At 45.6% G+C, this 12,407-nt stretch overlaps 1 protein-coding gene across 1 annotated transcript; it reads right to left on the bottom strand.

The window, feature by feature from the left end:
* Nucleotides 1-5,292: 5,292 nt before the first annotated feature.
* On the bottom strand, nt 5,293-12,045 carry LOC123058211 (histone-lysine N-methyltransferase SETD1B). Its single transcript, XM_044481011.1, has 2 exons — nt 11,176-12,045; nt 5,293-5,796 (listed from the first exon to the last, which is right to left on the bottom strand). Exons 1-2 carry the CDS (start codon nt 11,930-11,932, stop codon nt 5,711-5,713), a joined length of 843 nt encoding a protein of 280 aa, XP_044336946.1. The 5' UTR covers nt 11,933-12,045; the 3' UTR covers nt 5,293-5,710.
* Between the last annotated feature and the right edge of the window lie 362 nt (nt 12,046-12,407).

Genomic DNA, 12,407 nt, shown 5'->3' with positions numbered 1-12,407 from the left:
AGACCCGTTCTGGCACCCTGTCGGAGGGGGAATCCCTCTCCGGTGGCCATCTTCATCATCCCGGCACTCTCCATGACAAGGAGGGAGTAGTTCTCCCTCGGGGTTGAGGGTATGTACCAGTAGCTATGTGTTTGATCTCTCTCTCTCTCTCTCTCATGTTCTCGAGGTGGCACGATCTTGATGTATCGCGAGCTTTGCTATTATAGTTGGATCTTATGATGTTTCTCCCCCTCTACTCTCTTGTAATGGATTGAATTTTCCCTTTGAAGTTATCTTATCAGATTGAGTCTTTAAGGATTTGAGAACACTTGATGTATGTCTTGCGTGGGATACCCGTGGTGACAATGGGGTATTCTATTGATCCACTTGATGTATGTTTTGGTGATCAACTTGCGGGTTCCGCCCATCTACCTATGCATAGGGGTTGGCCCACGTTTTCGTCTTGACTCTCCGGTAGAAACTTTGGGGCACTCTTTGAAGTACTTTTGTGTTGGTTGAATAGATGAATCTGAGATTGTGTGATGCATATCGTATAATCATACCCACGGATACTTGAGGTGACATTGGAGTATCTAGGTGACATTAGGGTTTTGGTTGATTTGTGTCTTAAGGTGTTATTCTAGTACGAACTATAGGGGTGTTTGTGACACTTATAGGAATAGCCCAACGGATTGATTGGAAAGAATAACTTTGAGGTGGTTTCGTACCCTACCATAATCTCTTCGTTTTTTCTCCGCTATTGGTGACTTTGGAGTGACTCGTTGTTGCATGTTGAGGGATAGTTATGTGATCCAATTATGTTATTATTGTTGAGAGAACTTGCACTAGTGAAAGTATGAACCCTAGGCCTTGTTTCAACGCATTGCAATACCGTTTGTGCTCACTTTTATCATTAGTTACCTTGCTGTTTTCATATTTTCAGATACAAATACCTTTATCTACTATCCATATACCACTTGTATCACCATCTCTTCACCGAACTAGTGCACCTATACAATTTACCATTGTATTGGGTGTGTTGGGGACACAAGAGACTCTTTGTTATTTAGTTGCAGGGTTGTTTGAGAGAGACCATCTTCATCCTACGCCTCCTACGGATTGATAAACCTTAGGTCATCCACTTGAGGGACATTTGCTACTGTCCTACAAACCTCTGCACTTGGAGGCCCAACAACGTCTACAGGAAGAAGGTTGTGTAGTAGACATCAGACTCCCAATCCTAGTCGCCCCCCCCCCCTTTCCTTTCTTTCAGAGGAGGAAAGGGGAAGGAGAGGGAGAGGGAGAGGGAGAAGGAAAGGGGGTCGCACCCTCTCCCCCTTGTCCAATACGGACTCCCTTGGGGGCGCCACCCCTTGCGGGCTCCTCTCTCTCTCCCATATGGCCCATGTAGGCCCATTACTTCCCCCGGGGGGTTCCAGTAACCTCCCGGTACTCCAAAAAATACCCGAACCACTCCGAAACCATTCCGGTGTCCAAATACCATCGTCCAATATATCAATCTCTACCTCACGAGCATTTCGAGACTCGTCGTCATGCCCGTGATCTCATCCGGGACTCCGAACAATCTTCGGTCACCAAAACACATAACTCATAATACAAATCATCATCGAACATTAAGCATGGGGACCCTTTGGGTTCGAGAACTATGTAGACATGACCGAGACACATCTCCGGTCAATAACCAACAGTGGAACCTGGATGCTCATATTGGTTCCTGCATATTCTACGAAGATCTTTATCGGTCAAACCGCAATGACAACATACGTCAATCTCTTTGTCATCGGTATGTTACTTGCCCGAGATTCGATCGTCGGTATCCTCATACCTAGTTCAATCTCGTTACCGGCAAGTCTCTTTATTCGTTGCGTAATGCATCATCCCGTAACTAACTTCATTAGTCACATTGCTTGCAAGGCTTATCATGATGTGCATTAGCGAGAGGGCCCAGAGATACCTCTCCGATACTCGGAGTGACAAATCCTAATCTCGATCTATGACAACTCAACAAACACCTTCGCAAACACTTGTAGAGCATCTTTATAATCACCCAGTTACGTTGTGATGTTTGATAGCACACAAGGTGTTCCTCCGGTATTCGGGAGTTGCATAATCTTATAGTCAAAGGAACATGTATAAGTTATGAAGAAATCAATAGCAATAAAACTTAACGATCATTATGCTAAGCTAACAGATGGGTCTTGTCCATCACATCATTCTCTAATGATGTGATCCCGTTCATCAAATGACAACACATGTCCATGGTCGGGAAACTTAACCATCTTTGATTAACGAGCTAGTCAAGTAGAGGCATACTAGGGACACTCTGTTTTGTCTATGTATTCACACATGTATCAAGTTTCCGGTTAATACAATTATAGCATGAATAATAAACATTTATCATGATATAAGGAAATATAAATAACAACTTTATTATTTCCTCTAGGTCATATTTCCTTCATGTGACGCTCCCAATCCCTAGCCTGCAACGCGTCAAACCAAACAATGCAAGCAAGGGAGCATTAGTAGGTGATCCAGCGTCTCCGGTTCCTGCAGGCATAATGGATAGCAAGGCTAATGCGGGAGGCTCCTAGATGCAATGAGGTCTGACATCCAGTGCCGATTCTTGACGACCATCCATGCAAAGAATTTTAGCTGGGGTGGCACGCAACAGCTCCTAATCTCCTTGGCACCTGTCATGTCCGTAAGCTCGAAGAAGAAGGCGCGATAATCTATTCTCTCCGAGTAGCACCCTGATTTGGGCCACTTCCACTGGAAGGAGTCCGGCCCCTCACACATTCTCGCCTATTGATGTTGAATTTCGTTCCAAAGCAAGCAGAACTGGACAATCATGTCGCAAGAAAATTGGGCCTTAATGTGCACGATCCAGCTGTTCCATCATAGGCCCTCGCTTACTGTGCATGTAGTGGGGATGTTCAAAGGTATCGAAAAAGAGTTTCCCCCTGCTTTATATATAAATAAACCAACACCGATCACATAGCAGCGCTAGGGCGAGCAGCACACCAAGCCAAAACGAGAAATAAAGAAGAAAAAGGAACAAATGCCAATAACGGCAGCATGACAAAGCGCGGATGGCCCGCCACTGTTGCGCCCTTCGAATTCGTCCCACCACCGCCCAAGGCTCTACACCGCAGCGTACCAAGCATCACTTCTAAGAAGGAATGCGACGCCGATGATGCTGCTGCTCGGACGTGTCCTAGGGTTTCCCTTGGCACGCGGAGGCGAGTGGGGGCTAAGCACCACACACACCCTTCAGGAAGGAATGGCAGCACCCGTAGGCGTCACCGCGTCGGTGCCGGAAGAACCGACATGGATTTCTCCCGCGCCCCAAACTCCACTGTCAACCGATCCGGAGCCAACCATCAAACTTGCCATCCACCAGCATGCGCTACTGCGGTCTTGATGCCCCCCATGCCGCCGCACTGAGATCACCACCACGAGGCCGAGAGGACGAAGAGAGGTGCGCTAGGACTTGGGAACGGCAGCACTGGAGGCCTGTGGGATGGTACCACCTCCACCGCCATCGTGGCTGCCGTCCAGACGCGGCAGCGGCATACCATGCCACCACTGGCCGGCCAGGCCCAAAATGGGCCCGCAAAGCCCCGGCCGCCACGCTGCAGCCGGCTGGCGACAGCGCCGCCACCACCCACTAGCCCAACACCGCTCCTCCGCCTCCCAGAAGCACGCTGATGACACGCCCCGCCGTAGGCCCGCCGAGACACAGATGGGGCTCAAAGTGCCCAGATCTGGGCCGAGTGGGCGCCGCCAACGGCAGCACGGCCACCCAGTGGATCTCCCACGGCCGTGACAGGTCGCCCCGTTGCCGCACCGGACCGCCACCACCTAGGTGCACCCCCAGCGCCGCTCCACCCCGCCTCGGTGCGTCATTGAGAGGGGAAAGGCCGGGGGCCGCTGGCGGTGGCGCCGGACGCCAGCGAGGACGGCGGGAAGGAAGGAGTAGGGGAGGGCTTGAGAGGGGGAGGAGCCGGGGACGTGGCCGGTCGCCCGCCGGGGCGACGCGGTCGCGAGAGGGGTGGAGAGACCAGATCTTAAGGCAGTTAAGAAGTGCATGTTTAGAGGTACCGCATCAACAATGTCACGTGCCAGCTAAACGTCAAGACCCCCTCGATCCACCGGTCTACCCAAAAAACCGTCGTCTTGCCATTGCCAATTCTGCAAGTAGATTAACTCCATCTGTTCAAGAAAAAAAGGAAGATAAGCGTTGTCGCTATTAGTATGTCATCAAGATTGAAAAGCTCTTGTTTTCATGCAAGTTCAAATCATAGAACATGCACTGTTTTGGAATAAACATGTGCACTCCTACTATGACTAAACAACAACAGTACAAGAGTATGCTTTAATTCAAATTGGGACCAGGTATATGGAATGGAAGACTAGTCCCTCAATTCCCAAATATAAGATGTTCTAATTTGTTTCAGTATCGGATGTATATAGACACATTTTAGTGTGTATGTTCACTCATTGTAGTCCATATTAAAGTATCCAAAACATCTTGTATTTGTGAATAGAGATTATTTGATATACTCATAGTTACATATTATACTACTAGTACAGAACACACTTCTAGGACAGCAGAGAAATGCATCCTGACAAGAGCTACACGGATGAGCATTTATGCTATGACAATATAATGAGGTTTGCAAGTTTATAGAAACATGTTATAACCGGTGGACATGGGCTTATGGTGAATGGCTATGATCCTGTGAGGTATAACTGCAAGCTCGCTATTAAGGTTCCAAAACAAATATACATTGTTCTATCTTCTTGCATGAAAAAATGAACTTGAAACTGAAGTGTTTCTACCCTTCAACCCAGGTGACGGAGTCAATTGATGCAGATCTCGGGTAGGGAGTCCCGAACTAGTAGTCTAGATGCGATGGTAACATAGACAAGGGACTTTACCCAGGTTCGGACTCTCCAATGAGATAAAACCCTACGTCTTGCTTGTGTTGTATTGATTTGGGATGAAGTACAAAGTACATGTTGCTTCTACGGTTGCATTTTTAGTTTCCCTTTGGGTGAAGAACCATCAGCACGAACTGTCTCTTTTATAGGAGTAAAGATTGGGACCTAAATGTGTCTTTGTAAAGTGTTGAGACTAACTTAACATTAACCAGGTAGAATTAAAACCTCCAACATGTTTCACTCAACATACATAGTAGTTGACAACATAAAACTGGTGTTACATGATTGTAATTCTCGTAGAAACATTATGTATGAATCTATTCCGCTATATCTGTCACTCTTCCTGTCTCTTCTATCATAAGTACGACACCTGAATAACACCTTCAGGATTTTTTTTCCTGTTTTCTTCGCCTTTACTCACAATCATGCCTAGCAAATGCACATTCAAATCGCTGGCCGGGATAAATTTAATGATCTAGAATGACCACACGTGCCACTGGGTGACTTGTGTGAACTGTAAAAAAAGGAAAGCTAGTACCCACAAACCTATGACAACCATGTACGTATGCATGTTTTTCTTTACAGCGCCAGTGCTATTAACATAGTGCTTTTTTTCTGGAAAAGTGCGTGCAAGAATGGGACACATACAATCGACAAGAATAAATTCTGTACAAGGTTATTTTGAGGAAAGGAAGAAAAAATTGTGGTAATCTGCACACGATGGTGTTGGTTTTGGAACTGATCATAAACTATCATGCACCCTGGATCAAGAGCCGAGCCGAGAGGCAGATGACAGCGCCACTGCCTGCGCCCACACCTTGAGCCTTGCCTTCACATCCTTGGGATCATCTCCTGTTCCAAAGTACATGAAGCATGCATGCATTCATCTGTTAGTCTCACATGATAAAATAGAAGAGAAAGCGAGAAAACTTCGCAACACAGCAGCATCTAATAACAGTTTTGCTAGAACTCATCTAGATGAGATTTAATTTGGTCTCATTCATATTTTATAGCTATTGGATGTGATGCTATAAGATGCGTGTGTGCTGACGTGGGTTGTATCCATTCTTGTTTTTTAGGTGAATGAGACCAAATTACGTCTCATCTAGATGAGTTCTAGGTACTCCCATCTAATAATATGGTTTTTCTACAAATGATAGTTTAGAAACTAGCTCATGTTTGGCACCAACAATTATCATAGTTTTATAAATGGTAGTATTCCCAACAGTGGCCCGATTGGCTAATCTTCGTGCTGGAGACCATGTCAGAAAAGATATGTATGGTTCAGCTGATGACTTTTTTGGCGCGCTTGGCATGTTCCTAAGCAGCTATGTCACATCATTGTTTTGTATCAAAAAAAATTGTCAAGGGAATCCGGAGAAAGGGAAGATGGTGCTAGAGCCGTACACTAATGCTAGGACGTCCGGACCGGATGTTGCACCATCAAGGGATGGTTGGCTGAAACTTAAGTGTGATGGGAGTTAAGTAGTGTAGACTAGCCAAGCGAGCCGCGGCATGGTCCTACGCGATTAAATGGCCTCCATTCGGTTCACGTCTTGCAGAGAGTTCCACACCTTTTCTCAAAAAAAAAAAAAGAGCTTCACACATGTGATAGTCCCCTGGAAGCGGAGCTGGAGGCGTGTAGAGAGGAGAGCTCCTAATTAGCGCCCGCGCCAGTTTTCCTCCTAACACACATAGCATTCCAACTGGGCCGCCCCATTTGCAAAGCACTATAGCGTTGGCGAGGGACTGTGTCGTCTGGAATAATATTGTAGCGATTTTAGTCACTGTGCCATAATGAGGTACTGTAGCGGTTCAAAAAAAGTTGGCTCATTTGAAAAAGAAATCACGAATTTTATAAACTTCATGAATATTAGAAATTGTTCACGAGTTTGGGAAAAAGTTCGTGAAAATTGAAAAAAATATATCACATATTTCAAAAAATGTTCATGAATTTGAGGAAAGTTCATGGATTTGGAAAAAACTCACAGACTTTTAGAAAAAATCACAAATTACAAAAAATGTTCATGAATATGAGAAGAGCATTCACTAATTTGGAAAATGTTTATAAATTCTAAAATATTCATAGATTTCAAATGTGTTTGCGAATTTAGAAAAGGGTTCATGGATTTGAAAACTAGTCATGAAAATGGAAAACAACTCTTAAATTTGCAAAATGTTAGCAATTTAAAAAACATGGAAAATTGAAAATTTTCATGAGTTTGGAAAAAATTCAATAATTTTAGAAAAGATTCCGACTTCAAAAATTTTATTATTTGAGAAAATTTTATGAATTTGAAAAGGTTCCAAATTTTAGAAAGTTCACGGCTTGAAAAAGTTCATAAATTGAACAAGTTTGCAAAAGTGAAAAAAATTCATAACTTGAAAAAATCTCATGAATGTTTGAAAAGGTTCATTAATTTAAGAAAGTTTCACAAATTTACAAAAAAAATCTGAATTTGAAAATTTTCACGCATCAAAAAAGAAAGATGGAAATAGAATGAAAAGGAAAAGGAAAAATAAAATAAAAACGAAAACTGAGTAAAAACAATGCCAAAAAAACGCAAGAAAAAACGCCCAGAAAATCCTGGAAAAACACCCTACATGGGCCGACTTGTTTGCCACATAGTGTGGGAGGAGCATGCACCAGGTAGTAAAATTGCCTATAATTGGCGCTTAGGACGCTAAATAGGATCTGGGTGTAGAGAGGGGGCTTCATCTCGCATTGCAAAGAACCCGCTACCCATCATAGTGGAGATGAACTTCTCTCAGGCGGTTTCTATGATCAAGGACGACACATGGATCAATCGAACATATGGCACTGGTGAGTGAGATCAAATATGTGATGAGTGAGGAAAGGAACTTGTGTTTAGTTTAGTCAGCCCATCACAAAATACGGTAAGACGGTAAGTCATAGCCTTGTTGCCTATGGACGAGCTACGCCGCGCACTGCAGTGTGGTTGGGGTCCGAGCATTGGCTGGATGTAGCGACTAGTTGATGTGTTGGGCCTTTGCCCGGATTGTAAAATTATGAATAGGTTTCTTTATCTTTTCATCTACAAAAAAGGTTTCATTATCTTTTCTCTCCTACTAATATATGATACATATGCTTGTACATATTCTAAACGAAGTCACTCTATCTAGCATATTATATATGATGTATGTGTCAAACCATTAGCTAGTGCTTTGCACGTTCTTTGAAGTTGGTGGCATACAAGATGCCGACAAACTAGCGGTGACACATAGCGTCGTGTCGTCCTACAAGTGTCCTTGTTATCATTGGCAGCAAGTCGAGGGAACCAGCTAGCAAACGTGGCGAGCGAACACTAGCGAGCACAAAGCAGCCGGTCCTCCAGGGCAGTGCACGACGCACATACACATGCGTCCGTCGCCATCCATCGCCCGTCGGAAACTCAGTGCAAACGGCATGCATGCACCACCGTTCATCGCCACGAATCAACGAAGATGAGGGAGGAACGGTCGTGTCACTGAAATAAATTCTGTGCACGCCTACGTGTGTAGGTGCTTTCGTTCGAAAAGACTTGTGAATGAACTGAAATGCGCACGCGGGGCACTCACCTATCAAGTCCTGCCGCCCATTCGTTTCAAGCCGATTCGTGCAGTAGTTCAATCCCACACGAGGGCATCGTCAAAAAGAAAACTTCAACTAAATAATATAGTAGTCCAAGTTCTAAGTATACGTACAAATACCCTTGAGCCTACAAAAAAAATAATAAAACCACGTGCGAGACGCCTACCCAGCCGCTGTCTACCCAGAAAAATTAGGGTTTCTCTGCCTCCCGCCGGCGTTGGCGTCGGTCCGCCCCGTCTACCGTGGCTTTAGGGCCATGAGGACGGAGTGGATCCCGGCCCTTGCCGGTGGGAGGGCTTCGGTTTTTTTTTTGAGATTTGTTAGGGTTTGTGTCCTACTCGGGAAGGCGAGACGGCGGCGACTCTCTGAGGATGGAATAAAGGTCTCCCCGCCTAGTCCCCATTCCGGTGATGCATCTAGCATCGTCGGTGGACGTGTGGAGGTATGTCTTCGGTGGATCTGTCTCTAGTGGATTTGCTCGGATTTGTTCGTCGTTCGTCTTTGTTCTTGTGTCTTCAGGTTGGATCCTTCTTATCTACACTCTTCGTCGGCGACGGTTGCTGTTCTGGTGCGTTGGTTCTACGGGGCCTTAGCACGATGACTTCCCGACTGTCTACTATAACAAAGTTTGCCCGGCTCCGGCGAGTGAGGGGCGATGACAGCGGCGCGCCTTCGGCTCGCTTCAGTGCTTGTGGTCGTCGCTAGGCGGTCTACGGATCTGGATGTATTTTTTATTATTTCTAGTGTTCGTTGTACTACCATGATTGAAGATGAATAGATTGAAAGTTTATCCCGCAAAAAGAACTTCAAAGAAAAATAACGGTGATACCTACGGTTGTTGCATCTAAAAAAGTCAAGTTTCAACCAGTTTCTGATATATAATTTCAAGCAATTTTTTCTGTCAATCGTAGAAACAAAATAATTTATTTTTATCGAGAATTCATACTAAGTTTCAATGCTGAAACTTAACATATTTTTAAATTTTGACAAAATATATTCAAAATGGACATTATTGAAAGCGCTGGTCACATGAAATACAAATATGAAAACAGAATTTAATTTGAATTTTGTGTTTAGAAGATATAAAACTTTGAAAATAAAAGACCAAAATAAAAAGCGGGCAGCCGGGACATGCATGCCCCTCGCACTTGCGTGCCACAAATCCTCATCCGTGAATGATCGCGTGATATACTCGTTTCTATTTAAAGGGGGCTACTTGAGGGCTAGGCTCCGCTTCGGGGCAACTTCAAAGCCGCTCATCAATTGGACAACATTAAATATCCATGAACAAGTACGAATATGTTCATGTACAGTAAGAGAGGCGGATATCCAACCATATTCATTAAATGTTTGCCTCTTGTCCAATAAAGCGAGGAGGTGGAAGGAAGAAGGGCAAAAAAAATGGGTTTGTGATGGGGTTTAAGGTTGAGTTGGCTTGTCTGCAGCATGTCCGGACTCCTCAACCCTTACACAAGTTTAAAGGCAGTTCGTGGGATTTCGAACTTCTGGACGTCTCCGGACTGATGTAGAAAATACTTTAAAGGGGGCATTGAATGATCAAAAGTGTCCGGACCATGCGGAAAAGACATTTGAGGGTGTTTTGGTAAACCATGTTGGAGTTGCCCTTACCTTCCACGTTACCTAGATCAGCGAGTGCTCAATAAACGAGGGCTTCAGCGGTGTCGAGTGGTGTCATTTTACTTTTTTTGTCTTGCCTTGTTCTTTTTTACACTCCCTCTGTCCTATACTAATTGACGCTGAAACAAATGTATGTAGCAGATAGACATATCTGTTTGCATTGGTTGATGTTTTATTTATAAAGCAGAGCTAAAGTCTAATTTTGATCAATAACTTATAAATCATGCACCATGGCACAGCCGCACTGCTATACAGTGCCCGATAAGTGAGGCAAACCGGCTAGCTAAAAGTAAAAGTAGGCAAACCGGCGGCAAAAGATGATTTCACTTTTTTACGACAATAATCGGTTTCTATTCAATGCCGCGCACTTATATGTTATGTATATGAGAGACGACATGCGGCTTATGAGAGGTGAAAGCCCCGTGTGTCCAATTCAGCTCCACAGGAGCATTTGTTCATGTTTGTCATTTTTTTTTTTGCAAATGTAAAAGGAAATAAAAATTAGACATGCACATGTCCAAATGTTATATGCAAATGTTTGGATGAAAGCCCAACCATTTTGCCCTATGTAAAACAATAAGTTGAGTATCGAATTTTTGGCCTTTTTATATCACTGAACTTTTTTGGGGCAAAGAAGGACTGTTCTGTTTGGGGCGAAAATTGTCAAACCCGATTTATTAGACACTAACATGAACGCAAGTACAAAAGAAAATCAGAATTACTCCCTCTGAAAACTAATATAAAAATGTTTGAAGTACTAAAGTAATGATCTAAACGCTCTTATATTAATTTACAGAGGGGGTATAATTTAGCGTTTGGGAAGCCAAAACGACGTGCCCCGAAAGCCCCGGCTAGAGTTGATATGGAATGGACGTGTGACGAACTAGCCGATCGATCTCACACAGACGGATGTGTCAAGGAGTAACAACGCTATGGAAAATTAATTAGGAAGCTGGTGGTAGTGGCTGTGGTTAATGATTTGCGATGATGAGGGGACTAACCGGGGCTGGAGATGCGCCAGCTGCTGCCGGAGGCCGGGGAGTTGCCGCCGCTGCTGGCGGTGTCGACGTTGGGGACCGTGTAGGAGGGGATCTCCACCGTCCAGTCGCACGGCAGGTCGAAGCCGAGGTCCTTGCAAGCGCGCACCTCCTCCATGTCCATGGCCACGCCGCCCCGCGCAGGGGACTCGCCGCCCTTCCCGACCACCACCGTCGCCTCATCGCCGCGCTCGCCCAGCTGCTGCCGCTGCTTCCTCATCTGCCACGCGCGATCGAGCCACACCTCCCGCATCATCCGCTGGCGCCGGTAGTGCTGCCGGCTCCTGTCGTGGGGGGCGCCCGGCCACCACCCCGCCTCTGTCTCGCTGGCGTAGTCCTTGGAGTAGCGCCACGGCGACTGCGACGGCGCCCCGCGCTCCGGCGTGCCCGGTAGCGAAGCCGAGGAGGGAGGCTTCAGATCTCTTGGGCTATCGTACGGGTGCCACGGCTGGCTCTCGTACTCGCCGTTGAGACCATGGGACCTCACCTCGTCCTCATCCTCCTCATCGACGTCTGCCGACCCGTCTTCCTCATCGTCGGCGTCACCGCCGTCGGAGCCTTCGACGGTGAGGAGGGACATGCGCTTCCTGATGTCCCAGTCGTCGTCGTCGTCCTCCTCCTCCTCCTCGAGGAACTCATCTTCTTCGTCGTGCTCGATGAGATCCCGGAGCCTGGGAAGAGGGAACGTCGTTGTCCTTGCCGACTTGGACGGCGACGCCATTTCGATCCAGGCGAGGGAGAGGAGAGGACTTGGCGGGCAAGACCCTGACAGGTAAACGCGTTTGTTTGCTTGCTCTCTTGTTTCGTTAGGTGTGGAAGGAGGATATGCTAGTAATGTGCTCACTGGCCGCGACGTCGATCGGGTGATGGATAGGTTTTTATATGTGGACTCAACCACAGCGCGACCGTGCCCGCCGATGCGTTCGCGCGCGACCGTCACCATCCTTCCTCCCCGGAAGGTCAAGATGAAGCGGCAACCCAAGTATGGCGCTACTCACTTTGGCAGACTTCAAACGATGTATAAGTTGGTTTTTCAGCTTCTTTGGAAAAACTGTTGCATTTTTTTTCTTTCTCGAAAAGTTATTAAAAGTACTCAACTTTTAAAGTTCTCATGAATATTAAAAATGCTTTTCAATTTAAAATCATATTCTTGTTTTCAATATATGTTATCAAAATTAAAATGTGTTCCAAACTTT

The sequence above is a fragment of the Triticum aestivum genome, chromosome 3A (genome assembly GCF_018294505.1).
Source record: "Triticum aestivum cultivar Chinese Spring chromosome 3A, IWGSC CS RefSeq v2.1, whole genome shotgun sequence".
NCBI classification, from domain to species: Eukaryota; Viridiplantae; Streptophyta; class Magnoliopsida; order Poales; family Poaceae; genus Triticum; species Triticum aestivum.
The sequence above is the reverse complement of the archived record's forward strand: the minus strand, read 5'-3'. Positions and strand labels throughout refer to the sequence as shown.